Raw genomic sequence first — 20487 nt, forward strand, 5'->3', positions numbered from 1 at the left:
AAATACATTTAACCTCAGTTTTTCACAATTCCTGACGTTTAATCCTAGTAAAAATTCCCTGTTTTAGGTCAGTTAGCATCACCACTTTATTTTAAGAATGTGAAATGTCAGAATAATAGTTGAGAGAATAATTTATTTCAGCTTTTATTTATTTCATCACATTCCCTGTGGGTCAGAAGTTTACATACACTCAATTAGTATTTGGTAGCAAACGCTTCGGGTAGCCTTCCACAAGCTTCCCACAATAAATTGGGTGAATTTTGGCCCATTCCTCCTGACAGAGCTGGTGTAACTGAGTTAGGTTTGTAGTTATCCTTGCTCGCACAAGCTTTTTCAGTTCTGCCCACAAATCTTCCAGAGGATTGAGGTCAGGGCTTTGTGAAGGCCACTCCAATACCTTGACTTTGTTGTCCTTATTGCCACAACTTTGAAAGGAATATGCCACAACTTTGGAAGTTTGCTTGGGGTCATTGTCCATTTGGAAGACCCATTTGCGACCAAGCTTCAACTTCCTGACTGATGTCTTGATATGTTGCTTCAAAAACTGATTGGATTTGCAACAAGTCGTCAACGTAAGGGAATTTTGTCTTTTTGTCACCCAACTTTTAACCTAAATCCAACGGTTGATTTCACGTTTTATTCACATTAGTTGACAACAGAACCAAATGTAAATAAAAACTAGACGTTGAACTGACGTCTGTCCCCAGTGGGAAGTCTTTTATCTCTAAACTGCAGAACACCGTAAAGCAGGGTTATTCAACCGGAGAGGTACTGCATGGGTCCTGAGAAAATATGTAAAACAAAACCCCAAAAAGTCAAACAAATACTAAATATATTTGTATGTTTTACGAATATCGCTAGCAACAACAGAATAAATATGTTGGATTTACCTACAGTAGAAAATATGACAATATATTATTTCTATTGATGTCAACTTTATTTCTCAACTCCTAACATTGAGTCAATTACACACATTGGAGTCAATTACACTCATTGGAGTCAATTACACTCATTGGAGTCAATTACACTCATTGGAGTCAATTACACACATTGGAGTCAATTACACACATAGGACTCAATTACACTAATTGGCGCCAATTAAAGAAATTGGAGTCAATTACACACATCGGAGCCAATTAAACTAATTGGAGTCAATTACTCAAATTGGAGCCAATTACACACATTGGATCCAATTACACTCATTGAAGCCAATTACACTCATTGGAGCCAATTACAGGCACTGGAGTGTTTGACATAGGCTTTGAAAAAGCACCTGTGTATGAATGGGGACAGTACCATTAGTAATTCCTAGAAATTAGACTTTAAGGATGCTTATTTTAATGTTAGCTCACATAATATAATTTTAAAGTTACAATTAGACTTTAAGGATGTTTATTTTAAGGCCCCTGAACTCTCGTGTATTTTCTGCACTATGCAACGTTTTTACAACATACAGAAATGTGCTGCTTATCAAGGGGCAAAGTATTCACACATTATTTTTAATTCAGAGACCAGCTTAAGTTTTCTTTACTAACCATCATTTTCACTTGTCTGACCGCTTGCTTCTCTGTGACGTTCTGACCAGTAAAGGGGTTGTTTGTTATTGTTGTTTGGTCAGGACGTGGCAGGGTTTTTTTTTATGTGGTTCAGGGTTTGTTGGGTTATGTTATTATGAAACAAACACCCCTCTTACGAGTGTTTCGGGGTTTGTTGGGCTATGTTCTATGTTAGTATATTCTATGTTTATCTAGTATGTCTAGTTCTATGTTTAGTTAATGGGGTTGACCTTCAATTGGAAGCAGCTGCTCCTAGTTGCTTCTAATTGAAGGTCCTATTTAAGAGAGGTGTTTTTCTGTGGGATTTTGTGGGTAGTTGTCTCCTGTTTTGTGTCTGTACACCTGACAGGACTGTTTAGTGTCGTTTATTGTTTTTGTATACGTGATTTGTTTGTTTTCCTTCTTCAACATTAAAAAGAAGATGAGTATACACGTTCCCGCTGCGTTTTGGTCTGATCCTCAAGACACCCGTTACATTCTCTGTCTGCATTAACAAAGACAACACACAGGTCTTTCCATCATTGTATGATTTTTTGTGTGCAAATTAACTCAAGCTTACGGACAATGTCAAATGTGATATAGAGAAGCACTTGAGTTAGTTGGGTGCGCAATTACACAGGTACTTTCCCAAAACGGATGACACAAACCACTGGATTCGTTATGCCTTTCAGGCCCTGCCTCCAAATTGCAACAAGCGGTTCTGTGAATATTTTATTTAACCAGAAACCACTGCCAGATAACTGGATTGGGCTGCACTCAGAGTTTCCTGCCTTGGCAAATCGCGCTTTTAAGACACTGATGCCCTTTGCAACCATGTACCTATGTGAGTGTGGATTCTCGGGCCTCACTAGCATGAAAACTAAATACAGGCACAGACTGTGTGTGGAAAATGATTTAAGACTGGGACTCTCTCCAATACAACCCAACATTGCAGAGTAATGTGCATCCTTTAAAGCACACCCTTCTCATTAACCTGTGGTGAGTTATTCACAATTTTATATGTAAGATGGTTTAATAAAGAGCAAAAGTATTGATTATTATATTATTATTTGTGCCTTGATCCTATAAAAGCTCTTTGTCACTTCCCACGACCCGGGTTGTGATAAAAACTCACACTCATTCCTATGTTTAATAAATGTATCGTATAGTGTGTGTGTGGCAGGCTTAAAATGATGGCGAGTCTTAACCTCCATAATCCAATGTGCCTTGTCATTGTCAAAGGACTGGCTGGCTCAGTGGAGTGGTTGCCTACTTTTGCTTGACACAGCAAGTCCAACTCTCCATCCAACTCTGCCAGTTTTGGCACAGAGTTTGGGGCCATAGAGTAGTCACATGATTGGCCACGTGGTGGCATTACAGGAAAGGAAGTGAATAGATGCATGGACATAGTTTTTATGTTTTCAGATTGATTATGCAGTGCGTGCTTTATTCATAATCATAGCACGAATGAACCAAAAAAGACCATCAGACCACTCATCACGCTAAGACTCCGTTTTATTATTTTGGATGAACTAATAACAATTATAGACATAGAGCTGTATCACTTCCTATCACAAACTACACAAATTAGCTTTAGAATATATACGATTGCACTGGAGAGATACGCTCATTTTGTTGTTCATATGGCGTTACGGGATCCATTGTTGATCTGTGTTTGATTATCTAGCCAGGGCCAGACCCACCATGTTCTGGGCTCTGCTGAAGATGGAATAATACTGTCGGATGAAGATGTCACCCAGAATCCACAGGTCAGAGTTACTAGACTGGAGACCGGTGCGGCAGCCATAGTAGGTGGACTGTATGGGTGGCAGAGAGAGAGAGAACTAGTCAAAACAATGTTACGGTCACTTCATGGCTACGTAAGATCTACACACACCATACACACACACACACACACACACACACACACACACACACACACACACACACACACACACCTGGCGGACGTAGGTGGAGGCTGGGAGAGTGAAGGCCTGTCCGTGGATGTGGAAGACCATCGCTGGCATGTTGTTGATGTTGTTACAGTTCACCACATTCTGAAAAGAGAGAGAGACAAATAGAGGGAGGAGAGAGAGATATGAGAGGAGAGAGAGACGATGAATTAAACAGCGTTTGCTTTGTGAGGTAGACTGTGTGACTTCTTTTCTGGATCTTGTTGAGTTATGTCAGTAGTGGTGATGGGAACAAATCATTTACACAACATTATGCCTGGTTCTTAGTGACACATCACCAAAACAATATTATATGACTTACGTCTCCGTTGGCGGAGTAGGCTCCCACAGCACGGGCCATGCTGGAGATGTCGGCCTGAGGTCCCACAATATTAGAGGTGCCGGTGTCCACGATAGCCTGGCAGCCGCCGTTACAGGCCACAATCTGGCCGTTCACAGTCACACTGCAATGGACACACATATATACACAGATCAGGAGGAGATGGCTGCTTGAGAACTGCACTTAACCACTTAATCTACCAGTTTCATAGGATTATATAACCCATTAATAACCATTTATAACTCTATAAAACGTTCTGTAACTGCAACAGTACCTGTCGACCGTGATCTGCCAGTACATCTGAGAGGACAGGGGGATCCATGCGATCTGGCCGTAATAGTGGTTGGGGTCAACGCCTCCGAAGGTCACCATGCTACCTACCGCAGAGTTACTGAAGATGGACGACAACAGGGAGAGAGAGTGGAGGAGTGTGAGGGGGAGAGAGAGAGGGGTGAGAGAGAGAGGGGGGAGAGAGAGGGGGGGGGAGAGAGAGAGAGAAAGGAGAGAGAGAGAGAGAGAGAGAAAGAGAGAGAGCGAGAGAGAGGTTGCGTCAGTTCATTGTTCCATGTCTGCCAAGCCATGATGGTATGTGGGAGCCATGTGGCTCTGGTCAAAAGTAGTGCACTGTATAGAGATTAGGGTTCTATTTCAGACACAGCCCTGGTTGACCTCCACTCTGACCACTCACCGAGTCAGGTAGACAGAGAACATGTCCTGGTTGACGAGATGCTGGGTCATCATGTTGTCAAAGACTGGTGTGGCCTGAGAGGCTGCCAGGCGGGGGTAAGCCAGACCCAGGATACCATCAGCCTTCATATGAGCCATGAAGGGAGCCTCCGATTGACTCAGCCCAAAGATCTGGTTCTTCACAGGGATCCCACCCACCTACAGAGGACCAGGAGGAGTAGGAAGTGGAGGAGAAGAAGAGGGGAGAGGAAGAAGGAAGAAGAGGAGAATATTTGAGATAGTTCTGAAATCTACACAATGATTCCAGTCCTCATGTGGTTGTGTTGAATTCTGTTCCTTACCACAACGGTGTCGAAGCCCTCGAAGCCAGTCATACTGCCAGTGCCGTATTGGATGGACAGGCTCTTTCCAGCATTCTTGAAGGTAGAGGACAAACCGGGGTTGAACTTGTTGTGGTTGGCTGGAAAGAGGGGAGACACGATTAGTCTGGGAGTGTTTGTGTGTGTGTGTGTGTTTGTGCGTGTCTGTGTGTGTTTGTGCGTGTGTGCGTTACAAACCACAAGCTGCGCTGCTGCAGTAGATGGAGGGGATCCACAGGTTGGATGAGCCAGTGTCAAAGATGACAGTGAAGGACTGAGGTGGAGTTCCAATGGAGATCACTCCAAAGTAAGCCAACTAGAGAAGATCAAATAATGAAATAATTATTTGTATTAATAAATACCTCCCCCTACCCTATGATATTATAAGAATTAGCTGAATTACACCAGAATACCTATAGGTCATCAGTAATCGAATTGTTGATTTCAAACTAAAGTTCTCCTGGTGGATCAATAATTCATTTAGGAAGAAGACGCCAAAAGATGTGTTTCTGCCTTCTCTGCTGCCTTACATAGTGGAAAGTGTTAAGTGCTATCCATTCTCATGCTTACATCAGCGTCGTTGGTCATCTGCTCGCTGGAGACAGAGAGGCTCTGGTCGTCAAACCTGGTGGGGTTGAAAGGGAACTTCCCTCTGTACTCATCCCACAGACCCTGCTCCTCCAGGCTCTCCCTGGCACTCTTCCCCTTGATCAGCGGCACCCTGTTGAGGAGGACAAAGTCTGGTTAGGCAAGTAGCTCAGTTCCAGCAAGTTTCTGGTCAAAGGTCCAAGACTTTCTGGTCAAACCATTGCAATAAACTTTATGGCAGCATAGGCTAAACAACTGTGTGTGACTATTCAAATCATTCACTCATTTTGGGGTATTATTCCTTTCACTGCCTTCTGATCTGTTGTGTAATGTAAATATAGGAGTATAGCAGGAGTATAGCAGGAGTATAGCAGGAGTATAGCAGGGGTATAGCAGGAGAATAGCAGGAGTATAGCAGGAGGATAGCAGGGGTATAGTAGGAGTATAGCAGGAGAATAGTAGGAGTATAGCAGGAGTATAGCAGGAGTATAGCAGGAGTATAGCAGGAGAATAGTATGAGTATAGCAGGAGAAGAGTAGGAGTATAGCAGGAGTATAGCACGAGTATAGGGTTATAGCAGGGGTATAGCAGGAGTATAGCAGGAGAATAGCAGGAGAATAGTAGGAGTATAGCAGGAGTGTAGCAAGAGTATAGCAGGAGTATAGCAGAGGTATAGTAGGAGTATAGCAGGAGTAGAGTTGGGGTATAGCAGGAGTGTAGCAAGAGTGTAGCAGGAGAATAGAAGGAGTATAGCAGGAGTATAGCAGGAGTATAGCAGGAATATAGCGGGAGAATAGCGGGAGTATAGTAGGAGTATTGCAGGGGTATAGCAGGAGAATAGCAGGAGAATAGTAGAAGTATAGCAGGAGTATAGTAGGAGTATAGCGGGAGTATAGCAGGAGAATAGTAGGAGTATAGCAGGAGAATAGTGGGTTTATTGAAAGAGTATAGCAGGAGAATAGCAGAAGAATAGTAGCAGTATAGCAGGAGTATAGCAGGACCATAGCAGGAGTACAGCAGGAGTATAGCGGGAGTATAGCAGGAGTATAGCAGGAGTATTGCAGGAGTATAGCAGGAGTATAGTAGGATTAACGTACTGGATGATGCATTCGGAGAGTGCCACCATGGCACACAGAACGATAGCCCACTTCATGATGCGATGGCTGGTCTGCTCAGCTGTCCCCTGTAGAACTCGTTCACCTGTGCAAAGAAGCAATTCGTCAATCAACCCATCAAACGCAATGTATCGCAGTTCTTTTGCTCAGCGCAAACCAAGCAAAGTAGAGACCTTGAAAGGAACCAGACTCACCTGTAGATGCCTGTGGATGAGTGATCTGAGACGTGTGTGTGTTGCCTTATATATAGACGGTCCACAGTTCTACCTCTGCATTCCTTTATCGCTACGATAAGAGCGTTTCCACCTGCCATGATAAGTACTGGTGAAATAATGGACGACCTCGAGACAATGTCAATCTAACGATTACCTCGGTAGTCCACAGTATGTTGGTTCCAATGGCTACATTACAGTAATATGTGTATACTGTTGAAAAGTGCCAGTTCTAATCATATAATGGCTAACCTGCCAGACTTCTCTCTAGGAGATGAGATGTCTTGTGTTGACTCAGTGATATAAAGTAAAGGTCCCCACTTGCAAATACCCTCCAATCAGCACACTTTTCCCTCACACGGTTTACTTTTGGATTAGGCAGCCTTATTAAGATTACTGTATCTCTGTTAGAATACGATGCCTATCAGCAAGGGATTATTTCATTAACTAACATGGCACATTTATGAGAACATTCACAATGTTAACAAATATCTTGGTGATTATTTAAAGATAAATGTCACTATATGTTTCAAATAGAAAATATATAGGACATTCAACACAAAACACAACGTTACTTCTGGGCCAAGTGGCCGTATGTCTTCATTGATCAGCAAGAAAAATATATATGCCATGGTCCTTTGAGATGAAAGAAATTATCCTCCATTTAAATATTGTTTTATACAATAGATACACAAGAAGTAAAAGGTAAACAACCCCAGCCCCCCGAATATGTACAGTTGAAGTCAGAAGTTTACATGCACCTTAGCCAAATACATTTAAACTCAGTTTTTCACTATTCCTGACATTTAATCCTAGTAAAAATTCCCTGTATTAGGTCAGTTAGGATCACCACTTTATTTTAAGAATGTGAAATGTCAGAATAATAGTTGAGATAATTATTTATTTCAGCTTTTATTTATTTCATCACATTCCCTGTGGGTCAGAAGTTTACATACACTCAATTAGTATTTGGTAGCAAACGCTTCGGGTAGCCTTCCACAAGCTTCCCACAATAAATTGGGTGAATTTTGGCCCATTCCTCCTGACAGAGCTGGTGTAACTGAGTTAGGTTTGTAGTTATCCTTGCTCGCACAAGCTTTTTCAGTTCTGCCCACATATTTTCCATAGGATTGAGGTCAGGGCTTTGTGAAGGCCACTCCAATACCTTGACTTTGTTGTCCTTATTGCCGCAACTTTGAAAGTATTTTGGTCATTGTCCATTTGGAAGACCCATTTGCGACCAAGCTTCAACTTCCTGTCTGATGTCTTGAGATATTGCTTCAAAAACTGATTGGATTTGCAACAAGTCATCAACGTAAGGGAATTTTGTATTTTTGTCACCCAACTTTTAACCTAAATCCAACGGTTGATTTCACGTTTTATTCACATTAGTTGACAACAGAACCAAATGTAAATAAAAACTAGACGTTGAACTGACGTCTGTCCCCAGTGGGAAGTCTTTTATCTCTAAACTGCAGAACACCGTAAAGCAGGGTTATTCAACCGGAGAGGTACTGCATGGGTCCTGAGAAAATATGTAAAACAAAACCCCAAAAAGTCAAACAAATAGTAAATATATTTGTATGTTTCACGAATATCGCTAGCAACAACAGAATAAATATGTTGGATTTACCTACAGTAGAAAATATGAGAATATCTTCTTTCTATTGATGTCAACTTTATTTCTCAACTCCTAACATTGAGTCAATTACACACATTGGAGTCAATTACACTCATTGGAGTCAATTACACTCATTGGAGTCAATTACACTCATTGGAGTCAATTACACACATTGGATCCAATTAAACGAATTGGAGTCAATTACACTCATTGGAGCCAATTACAGTCAATAGAGTCAATTACACTCATTGATGTCAATTACACTCATTGGCACCAATTGCGCTCATTGGAGTCAATTACAGGCATTGGAGTCAATTACACTCATTGGCACCAATTAAACTAATTGGAGCCAATTAAACTAATTTGAGACAATTACACACATTGGATCCAATTAAACGAATTGGAGTAAATTACACTCATTGGAGCCAATTACAGTCAATAGAGTCAATTACACTCATTGATGTCAATTACACTCATTGGCACCAATTGCGCTCATTGGAGTCAATTACAGGCATTGGAGTCAATTACACTCATTGGAGCCAATTAAACTAATTGGAGCCAATTAAAGTCACTGGAGAATTTGACATAGGCTTTGTGTCATAATACGTTTATGTAGGTGGCAGGGAAGTCAGGTGCAGGAGAAACCAAAGTGGTTCAAAATGGAGTATTTATTAAAGAAAACAAACTCCCAAAACCAACGTACTAAATATTCCAGGTAAAAATAACCCGTCGCACACCGATACATAAACAACACGTACATAACATAACAAACAATCACCGACAGAGAAATGAAGGGAAACAGAAGGTTAAATACACAACATGTAATTACTGGGATAAGAAACAAGTGTGTAAGGACACCAGACAAAACCAATGGAAAATGAAAAACGGATCAATGGTGGCTAGAAGACCAGTGACATCGATTGCCGAGCACCACCCGAATAAGGAGGGGCATCGACTTCGGCAGAAGTCGTGACACTTTCAAAAAGCACCTATGTATGAATGGGGACAGTACCATTAGTACTTCCTAGAAATTAGACTTTAAGGATGCTTATTTTAATGTTAGCTCACATAATATCATTTTAAAGTTACAATTAGACTTTAAGGATGTTTATTTTAAGGCCCCTGAACGCTCGTGTATTTTCTGCGCTATGCAACGCTTTTACAACATACAAAAGTCTGCAGGTTATCAAGGGGCAAAGTATTGACAAATTTCTTTTAAATTGAGAGATGATCTTAAGTTTTCTTTACTGACCATAATTTTCACTTGTCTGACCGCTTGCATGATGATGAGTTTCTCACACAACTGGCCTATCTGGGTGATGTTTTTTCTCACCTGAATGATCTGAATCTAGGATTACAGGGACTCTCCGCAACTATATCCAATGTGCGGAACAAAATTGAGGCTATGATTAAGAAGTTGGAGCTCTTCTCTGTCTGCATAAACAAGGACAACACACAGGTCTTTCCATCATTGTATGATTTTTTTGTGTGCATATTAACTCAAGCTTATGGACAATGTCAAATGTGATATAGCGAAGCACCAGAGTGAGTTGGGTGCGCAATTACGCAGGTACTTTCCAAAAAACGGATGACACAAACCACTGGATTCGTTATGCCTTTCATGCCCTGCCTCCAAATTGCAACAAGCAGTTCTGTGAAAATGTTACTTTATTTAACCAGATGCCACTGCTAGATTACTGGATTGGGCTGCGCTAAGAGTTTCCTGCCTTGGCAAATCGCGCTTTTAAGATACTGATGCACTTTGCAACCACTTTGCAAGTCCACTCTCACTGATGCCCTGTGAGAGTGGATTCTCGGCCCTCACTAGCATGAAAACTAAATACAGGCACAGACTGTGTGTGGAAAATGATTTAAGACTGAGACTCTCTCCAATACAACCCAACATTGCAGAGTTATGTGCATCCTTTCAAGCACACCCGTCTCATTAACCTGTGGTGAGTTATTCACAATTTTATACGTAAGATGGTTTAATAAAGAGCAAAATTATTGATTATTATATTATTAATTGTGCCTTGGTCCTATAAGAGCTCTTTGTCACTTCCCACGAGCCGGGTTGTGATAAAAAACTCACACTCATTCTTATGTTTAATAAATGTATCGTATAGTGTGTGTGTGGCAGGCTTAAAATGATGTCAACAACATTGAGAGTGCGCTGACCCTGGTGCTGGAGGGGGTAGGCAGCTGGAGGTTGAATGTTTGAAGGGGTACGGGACTATAAAGAGTTGGGGAACCACTGATCTAGTGTATATTTAAATCATTGGCTGTGCGGCTTGTCACCTCTCAGGAGAGTGGTACTTAGCAGAGAGCTGGGCAAAGCGGCATTTTTTATTTTTTTCATGACGACCGTGTGCTTGAGAGTCTTAACCTCCATAATCCAATGTGCCTTGTCATTGTCAAAGGACTGGCTGGCTCAGTGAAGTGGTTGCCTACTTTTGCTTGACACAGCAAGTCCAACTCTCCAACCAACTCTGCCAGTTTTGGCACAGAGTTTGGGGCCATAGAGTAGTCACATGATTGGCCACATGGTGGCACTACAGGAAATGAAGTGAATAGATGCATGGACATAGGTTTTATGTTTTCAGATTGATTATGCAGTGCGTGCTTTATTCATAATCATAGCACGAATGAACCAAAAAAGACCATCAGACCACTCATCACGCTAAGACTCCATTTTATTATTTTGGATGAACTAGTAACAGTTATAGACATAGAGCAGTATCACTTCCTATCACAAACTACTCAAATTAGCTTTAGAATATATACGATTGCACTGGAGAGATACGCTCATTTTGTTGTTCATATGGCGTTACGGGATCCATTGTTGATCTGTGTTTGATTATCTAGCCAGGGCCAGACCCACCATGTTCTGGGCTCTGCTGAAGATGGAATAGTACTGTCGGATGAAGATGTCACCCAGAATCCACAGGTCAGAGTTACTAGACTGGAGACCGGTGCGGCAGCCATAGTAGGTGGACTGTATGGGTGGCAGAGAGAGAGAGAGAACTAGTCAAAACAATGTTACAGTCACTTCATGGCTACGTAAGATCTACACACACCACAGACACACACACACACACACACACACACACACACACACCCACACACACACACCTGGCGGACGTAGGTGGAGGCTGGGAGAGTGAAGGCCTGTCCGTGGATGTGGAAGACCATCGCTGGCATGTTGTTGATGTTGTTACAGTTCACCACATTCTGAAAAGAGAGAGAGACAAATAGAGGGAGGAGAGAGAGATATGAGAGGAGAGAGAGACGATGAATTAAACAGCGTTTGCTTTGTGAGGTAGACTGTATGACTTCTTTTCTGGATCTTGTTGAGTTATGTCAGTAGTGGTAATGGGAACAAATCATTTACAAAACATTATGCCTGGTTCTTCGTGACACATCACCAAAACAATATTATATGACTTACGTCTCCGTTGGCGGAGTAGGCTCCCACAGCACGGGCCATGCTGGAGATGTTACTGAAGATGGACGACAACACAGACAGAGAGACAGAGAGAGAGACAGAGAGAGAGACAGAGAGAGAGACAGAGAGAGGTTGCATCAGTTCATAGTTCCATGTCCGCCAAGTCATGATGGTATTTGGGAGCCATGTGGCTCTGGTCAAAAGTAGTGCACTATATAGGGATTAGGGTTCCATTTCAGACACAGCCCTTGTTGACCTCCACTCTGACCACTCACCGAGTCAGGTAGACAGAGAACAACATGATGACCCAGAGAATGCTGGGTCATCATGTTATCAAAGACTGGTGTGGCCTGAGAGGCTGCCAGGCGGGGGTAAGCCAGACCCAGGATACCATCAGCCTTCATATGAGCCATGAAGGGAGCCTCCGACTGACTCAGCCCAAAGATCTGGTTCTTTACAGGGATCCCACCCACCTACAGAGGACCAGGAGGAGTAGGAAGTGGAGGAGAAGAAGAGGGGAGAGGAAGAAGGAAGAAGAGGATAATATTTGAGATAGTACTGAAATCTACACAATGTTTCCAGTCCTCATGTTGTTGTGTTGAATTCTGTTCCTTACCACAACGGTGTCGAAGCCCTCGAAGCCAGTCATACTGCCAGTGCCGTATTGGATGGACAGGCTCTTTCCAGCATTCTTGAAGGTAGAGGACAAACCGGGGTTGAACTTGTTGTGGTTGGCTGGAAAGAGGGGAGACACGATTAGTCTGGGAGTGTTTGTGTGTGTGTGTGTGTTTGTGCGTGTCTGTGTGTGTTTGTGCGTGTGTGCGTTACAAACCACAAGCTGCGCTGCTGCAGTAGATGGAGGGGATCCACAGGTTGGATGAGCCAGTGTCAAAGATGACAGTGAAGGACTGAGGTGGAGTTCCAATGGAGATCACTCCAAAGTAAGCCAACTAGAGAAGATCAAATAATGAAATAATTATTTGTATTAATAAATACCTCCCCCTACCCTATTGTCGTGTCTTTGGGGTACCATTAAACTGAAGACATGTTTATCAATTAACTCCCTGTAATTATTATCACCCGATCAAACTGATTAATCGTTTAATTGTAATTAACTAGGAGATCGGGGCACCAAGGAGAATATTCAGATTACAAAGTTATAATTTTCCTAATATAACTTTCCTATATTATAATATAGGCCGATTATCTTCTGATTTAAATGGTGTATTTTACCTCGCGTTCAGTCTCATTCCAAACGTCGTAAATTGTTGTATCTGCACGAACCCAGTCTTTACTAAAATCATCCATACATCAATTGTCTTAAAATCATTTATTTACTACACTAAGTAATTAACAGAAAACATACAAACAGTAATTATCGTCACAAATGATTGGTATAGTAATGTGCCCTAATGGCTAACAGGCATGGCTGGTCTGTTAGACAATGGGTCATAAACGGTCAGCTGAGAAGTTACACAGAGTTCATTAATATTAACAATTGACAATTGAAGGCTCACTCATTCGGGAACAATTGCAATCAATATATATTTACGCTCATGTGTCGTCGGGATCCTTGTTCGAGCGTCGTTCTGATGGAGAGTTCTCTCTCTCTCTCTCTCTCGGTTAGAATGGATCTTTCAAAGCGACATTCATTAATGTCGTTATAGAATGGATGTTTCGTTGGTCTTCGCATTCGATGATATAATTTACTTAGCTGCAGACTAATAATTAATATCAAAGACTTGTTCTTATTCTGTCGGTCTCGATAGTCTAAAAGTTAACCACGTGGTGTAGTTCACTTTCAGTAGAGGAATTGGATGGTAAAACCTATTGGCCATGGAGTGGAGGCCTGGTCTGGAGAAATGTAGCTCAGGGTATAGTTTTATAGTGACCCTTGAACAGGCTTGTCAAATGACGCCTGGTCCTGTCTGTGTCCCTTGGGGGCGTGCCGATGGCTGAGTGAAGCTTGGTACAGAAATCCAATTCTATCACATTAACATCAGTACATAGCATCTCAATGTATTACAAATAGCTTTATCCTTATTAATACATTTTATACAACCATTATGATGCAAGTCTCAAGCTGAGGCTATTATATAAACAGTTTTATGGTAATATGGCTATATTGTCTCTTCTGAGTATCACAAAATTGTACCAAGCGGACCAGTTCGTAGCTGGATTCTTCACCAATCTTCCATACCTTCTCCAGAACACAAATGTCGCTTGGCTCCCCAATTCTGTGAGTTGGAAGAATTTCCTGTGTCTCTCTATGGGCCATGTGGCCAGAGACTCTCCTGGAATTTTACCACTCCTTCACACAGGGACTGGGTGGGGGAAGGTAGGTTGGGGGATGGTGCAAAAGGGGAGGGGGTCAACTGTCCTCCCTGTACCAAAAGAGGCCAACGTCATGACACTATGATATTATAGGAATTTGCTGAATTACACCAGAATACCTATAGGTCATCAGTAATCAAATTGTTTATTTCAAACTAAAGTTCTCCTGGTGGATCAATAATTAATTTAGGAAGAAGACGCCAAAATACATGTTTCTGCCTTCTCTGCTGCCTGACATAGTGGAAAGTGTTAAGTGCTATCCATTCTCATGCTTACATCAGCATCGTTGGTAAACAAGCACAATCTCCCACAATATCCCATGACAAACAAACTCCTAATTATAGGACTTTCAATCAGAGGCAACGATAACCAACTGCCTCCAATTGAAGGTCCAACTCCAATTAACTAAACATAGAACTACAATAGATTAGACAGAACATAGAAATACACTAACATAGAACAGACTAACAAACCCCGGACCACATAAACCAAACACCCCTCTACCTAAATACATAGCCCGAACCACATAAAACAAACACCCCCTGCCACGTCCTGACCAAACTACAATAACAAATAACCCCTATTACTGGTCAGGACATGACAGCAAGACTGTTTGTCGTCCATTTATCGGTTTCTTGTTTTGTTTATTAAGTGTTCACATTAAAAGTTAAATATGAGCACTCAACCTGCTGCGCCTTGGTCCATCCATTACGACGACCGTTAGTTATAATTGTCATAAGTTTTGTTACGGGTGTGTACTGGAGGCGAAGTCAGGTGCAGGAGAGCAGAGTGTAGTTAACAGGGACACTTTTAATTCCAGTCCAAACGAAAGCACAGAAGTACATAACAACGTGCCCAAAACATGGAACAATAAACAAAAGTCTGGCGCGTAACAATACACACATAACATCAAAACAATTTCACACAAAGACATGGAGGGAAACAGAGGACTAAATACATTCAGTGTGATTAGGGAATGAAAACAAATCGAAATATGTTTTGATGACAGCTTTGCAAACTCTTGGCATTCTCTCAACCAGCTTCATGAGGTAGTCACCTGGAATGCATTTCAATTAACAAGTGTGCCTTGTTAAAAGATAATTTGTGGAATTTCTTTCCTTCTTAATGCGTTTGAGCCAATCAGTTGTATTGTGACAAGGTAGGGGTGGTATACAGAAGATAGCCCTATTTGGTAAAAGACCAAGTCCATATTATGGCAAGAACAGCTCAAATAAGCAAAGAGAAACGACAGTCCATCATTACTGAAAGACATGAAGGTCAGTCAATACGGAAAATGTCAAGAACTTTTAAAGTTTCTTCAAGTGCAATCGCAAAACTATCAAGCGCTATGATGAAACTGGCTCTCATAAGGACCACCACAGGAAAGGAAGACCCAGAGTTACCTCTGCTGCAGAGGATAAGTTCATTAGAGTTAACTGCACCTCAGGTTGCAGCCCAAATAAACGCTTCAAAGTGTTCACAGACACTTCTCAACATCAACTGTTCAGAGGAGACTGCATGAATCAGGCCTTCATGGTCGAATTGCTGCAAAGAAACCACTACTAAAGGACACTAATAAGAAAAAGAGGCTTGCTTGGGTCAAGAAACACGAGCAATGGACATTAGACCGGTGGAAATCTGTCCGTTGATCTGATTAGTCCAAATTTGAGATTTTTGGTTCCAACCGCCGTGTCTTTGTGAGACGCAGAGTAGGTGAACGGATGATCTCTGTGTGTGTGGTTCCCACCATGAAGCATTGAGAAGGAGGTGTGATGGTGTGTGGGTGCTTTGCTGATGACACTGTCAGTGATTTATTTAGAATTCAAGGCACACTTAACCAGCATGGCTACCACAGCATTCTCCAGCGATACGCCATCCCATCTGGTGTGGGACTATCATCTGCACTTAGTGGGACTATCATTTGTTTTTCAACAGATCAATGATCCAACACACCTCTAGGCTGTGTAAGGGCTATTTTACCAAGAAGAAGAGTGATGGAGTGCTGCATCAGATGACCTGGCCCCCACAATCACCCGACCTCAACCCAAATGACATGGTTTGGGATGAGTTCAACCGCAGAGTGAAGGACAAGCAGCCAACAAGTGCTCAGCATATGTGGGAACTCCTTCAAGACTGTTGGAAAAGCATTCCAGGTGAAGCTGGTTGCGAGAATGCCAAGAGGGTGCAAAGCTGTCATCAAGGCTAAGGGTGGCTACTATTTGTTGAACACTTTTTTAGTTACTACATGATTCCATATGTGTAATTTCATGTTTTGATGTCTTCACTATTTTTCTACAATGTAGAAAATAGTACAAATAAAGAAAAAGCCTTGATTGATTAGGTGTGTCCATTTCTAACACAGAAGCACTAGTAAATAGGTAAAAAATCCCATCATACATAAGTTGAATTTCAAACGCAGAAGCGCTAATAAATAGGTAAACAACAGTGGGAAAACTTGTATCTTGAAGTATAGTACACACTTCATAGCTTAGTGGAACCTTAAAGGTTCATACACTATATACCCATAGTAGTAGGCACTTTTCTGTCAGTCTCTCTCTCTCCATTTCTCTCTCTCTCTCTCAATCTCTGTCTGTCTCAGGGCCCTCTGAAATCCAGGTTTGCCCTGCACCTCGCTCCAGGGCCTTCATGTTGATCTCTTCCACCTCCACTAGAAGCCTGGGGGGGCCTCTGAGCTGTATCAGCCGAGTGAGAGCTCCCTGAGTGTCTGCCTCGATGTCTAGGAAACTGGCTGGCTCCAGGACACCTGGAAGGCCTGGTGCCCAGGCCCAGGCCAGAGCTCCTGTGGGTGGGCTTTGTTGCCTCGGAGAGGTGGGTGTCTCTGGGTGGGTGTGGGTGAGGCTGGAGAAAGGCAGACTCGGAGTAGGAGCTGCAAATGCGAGGGAGGGAGGGATTGATTGATGGAGGGAGGGCAGGAGAGAGGGGTAATTGGGTTAAAAGAATGAGGAGATGAAGGGAGTTAGATGATAAATGTCAAGAATATAACCAGAAATATAAACAGTACAGCATATGTTCATTGCAGGAAATATGTTAGGAGCATATAGTCAGGGCAAGATACTGTATGTCTAGAACTTAGGTCTGGAGTGTACTGGTCAGGCAGGTCTTACGTGTGGGATTGAGAAGTGTTCCCTGGGAGTAGCAGCCACTGTCTGATTTTGAAGGACTGTTGGACACTGCTGTGTCTGATGTTGAGGCCTCAGCAGGTCCTCCTCTGAAACACCATGAGAGACAACAGAGCTGTTTAAGGTGTTTTCACACACACACCAGACAGGGTTAGGACATTGGCTTGCAGGTTGTGACTGTGGCTGTAGCTGGGGTCTGGAGGCAGGTCAGACAGGGATTGGGATGGACCCACACGTGCAGCGGAGAAGGGGAGGGAGTTGAGGGAAGGGGGGTTGGGGTGAGGAGGGTGAGGCAGGTAGAACAGGAGGTCTGACTGAGGGTCCTACACCACCGCATGCTGCACGTACTACGACCCAGGACACACACACACACAAATAGGTATTGTCGTGTTACCTATTTGAAATAGTACTACCTAAAGCCTCAATCTTCTGCTTTCCTTGTGTTCCAGTAGGCAAGTGAATATGAGACTATGAAGTCTGGCAATGTGAGACTACAGTATTTACCTGTGTTGTCGGTCTCCAGACGAAACAGGTCCAGACCACAGCGTTGGAACGTTCCCTCACCTTCCCTCTGCGGGTGGCGCAAGCTGTTTTTAGTCACCCCGCTCAGACTGCTCTTGCTTCTGCTCCCCTTCACTCCCACTCAGGGCTGTAAAGTGTGTGTGTGTGTGTGTGTGTGTGTGTGTGTGTGTGTGTGTGTGTGTGTGTGTGTGTGTGTGTGTGTGGTGTGTGTGTGTGTCTTTAGCATTCTAGACCTCATTGCAATGGTGAGAGACATCTCCATAGCAACGGGACCTAATTTCAGCACTTCTCCACCCTTCCCTCTCCTTTTCTCCATTTCCTTGAATATATATTATTTTATTTATTTAGTGCAATAACTCTTCTTCCGACTTTAAATCATACATCTTTGAAGGGTTGGTCATGAACCAATTGTTTATTAAAAAAAAAATACACTTGATATTGGCCTGAATGATCAACACTGGTTGAAATTGCACAGGCTCTACAGTTGGCACCATTTTCTTGTTTTTTTATTCAAGGATAACCAGGGGCACACTCCAACACAGACAAACAAAGCATGTGTGTTTAGTGAGTCCGCCAGATCAGAGGCAATTGGGATGACCAGGGATGTTCTCTTGATACGAGCGTGAATTGGACTGTTTTCCTGTCATTGTAGCCATTCATAACGTAACGAGTACTTTTGAGTGTCAGGGAAAATGTATGAAGTAAAAAGTACATAAGTGTCTTTAGGAATGTAGTGAAGTAAAAATTGTAGTGAAGTAAAAATATAAATAGTAAAGTACAGATACCCCCAAAAACAACTTAAGTAGTACTTTAAAGTATGTTTACTTAAGTACTTTACACCACTGCTTGAACTCTATTTGAGGGATGCGACACCATTATATCACATTAAATTCCGTCATTTGGTGTTATATGTTGACGGTTGTGTCTCAGGCACCACTACATAATCTCCCATAAGTGTTCAATTGGGTTGAGATCTGGTGACTGAGATACAAGCACACACACACTCTTTAAACCCCCTGTGCTCCTTTGAGACCTCTCTTTCAAAGTCACTGAGATCGCTTCTTCTAGCAATTGTAGCCAAAATAATGGGCAACTGGGCAGTTTTATGCATGACCCTAAGCATGGTGTTGTTATGTTTTAATTACTTAATTAAGGAACCACACCTATGTGGAAGCACCTGCTTTCAATATTTATTTAATTGATTTATTTAACCTTTATTTAACTAGGCAAGTCAGCTAACAAATTCTTATTTACAATGACGGCTTACCAAAAGGCAAAAGGCCTCCTGCGGGGCCGGCCTGGGTTTAAAAAATATATAATAAATACAATATAAATATAGGACAAAACACACATCAAAACAAGAGAGACAACACAACACTACATAAAGAGAGACCTAAGACAAGAGAGACCTAAGACAACATAGCAAGGCAGCAACACATGACAACACAGCATGGTAGCAACACAACATAAACAACATGGTAGCAACACAACATGGTAGCAGCACAAAACATGGTACAAACATTATTGGGCACAGACAACAGCACAAAGGTCAAGAAGGTAGAGACAACAATACATCACACAAAGCAGCCACAACTGTCAGTAAGTGTCCATGATTGAGTATTTGAATGAAGAGATTGAGATTTAAAAAACTGTCCAGTTTGAGTGTTTATTGCAGCTCGTTCCAGTCGCTAGCTGCAGCGAACTGAAAAGAGGAGGACCAGGGATGTGTGTACTTTGGGGACCTTTAACAGAATGTGACTGGCAGAACGGGTGTTGTATGTGGAGGATGAGGGCTGCAGTAGATATCTCATATAGGGGGGAGTGAGGCCTAAGAGGGTTTAATAAATAAGTATCAACCAGTGGGTCTTGTGACGGGTATACAGAGATCACCAACTTACAGGGGAGTATAGAGTGCAGTGACAATATACTTTGTATCCCTCATTTACTCAAGTGTTTCCTTTATTTTGACAGTTATCTCTAGTTGGATGAGAACATACAGCCCTCTACTGAAAGAGATCGAGGGAAGGCATGGAAACGTGTTGAACATGCATTGTATTGGATAATAAATATTCACTTCACAAATACTAGACATCGTTGCCTTTAATATCTCGGGAGTTGCTGCGAAAAATAGTGGAGGATGCGGGCATCGATCCCGCTACCTCTCGCATGCTAAGCGAGCGCTCTACCATTTGAGCTAATCCCCCAGCTGATATCACAAAGGAAGTTTTGGGTACTAGACCCACACCATTGCAAAAGTTTGCAGTACTGTGCTAGTTAGTTATCAATGGCTAGATTTCATCCACTAGTTGAAAGATTTTTAAGCGAAAAGTATAACATTAGCACAAAAAGATATAAGCATTCTACCTAAAAAGAGATGGTTGTAGAGAGAACAACATAAAGTAGCATTACGTGAGACCAATGACTTCGACATGATGATTATTCATTACAATATTTGCACACAAAAAAAATATTTTCCATGCGCTATTTGTCACATAATCTATTTCACCGACAAAAAATCCACCCTTGTCCAATGTATTTTGGATTGTAGACTTTTACTAGTCATTTCAATGAAACGTTGTCTATTTCCTTGTACATTAGTTTTAGGGAAGGGACGCAGCTGACAGTGTCATGTGACCT

At 42.2% G+C, this 20487-nt stretch overlaps 2 protein-coding genes and 1 non-coding gene across 3 annotated transcripts; all 3 read right to left on the reverse strand.

The window, feature by feature from the left end:
* Nucleotides 1–3032: 3032 nt before the first annotated feature.
* LOC106578899 (pepsin A) lies at nucleotides 3033–6661 on the reverse strand. Its single transcript, XM_014158142.3, has 9 exons — nucleotides 6559–6661; nucleotides 5444–5594; nucleotides 5072–5189; nucleotides 4856–4974; nucleotides 4516–4712; nucleotides 4102–4218; nucleotides 3810–3951; nucleotides 3494–3592; nucleotides 3033–3352 (listed from the first exon to the last, which is right to left on the reverse strand). Exons 1-9 carry the CDS (start codon nucleotides 6612–6614, stop codon nucleotides 3215–3217), a joined length of 1137 nt encoding a protein of 378 aa, XP_014013617.2. The 5' UTR covers nucleotides 6615–6661; the 3' UTR covers nucleotides 3033–3214.
* Nucleotides 6662–11085: 4424 nt separating this feature from the next.
* LOC106578904 (pepsin A-like) lies at nucleotides 11086–17665 on the reverse strand. Its single transcript, XM_045701925.2, has 9 exons — nucleotides 17562–17665; nucleotides 17314–17417; nucleotides 16831–17075; nucleotides 12687–12804; nucleotides 12471–12589; nucleotides 12130–12327; nucleotides 11858–11932; nucleotides 11542–11640; nucleotides 11086–11404 (listed from the first exon to the last, which is right to left on the reverse strand). Exons 1-9 carry the CDS (start codon nucleotides 17663–17665, stop codon nucleotides 11267–11269), a joined length of 1200 nt encoding a protein of 399 aa, XP_045557881.2. The 3' UTR covers nucleotides 11086–11266.
* Nucleotides 17666–19981: 2316 nt separating this feature from the next.
* On the reverse strand, nucleotides 19982–20054 carry trnaa-agc (transfer RNA alanine (anticodon AGC)). The gene has a single exon. It is a non-coding gene; the product is annotated as a tRNA-Ala (tRNA).
* Nucleotides 20055–20487: the final 433 nt, after the last annotated feature.

This window comes from Salmo salar, chromosome 19, assembly GCF_965601325.2.
Source record: "Salmo salar chromosome 19, fSalSal1, whole genome shotgun sequence".
NCBI classification, from domain to species: domain Eukaryota; kingdom Metazoa; phylum Chordata; class Actinopteri; order Salmoniformes; family Salmonidae; genus Salmo; species Salmo salar.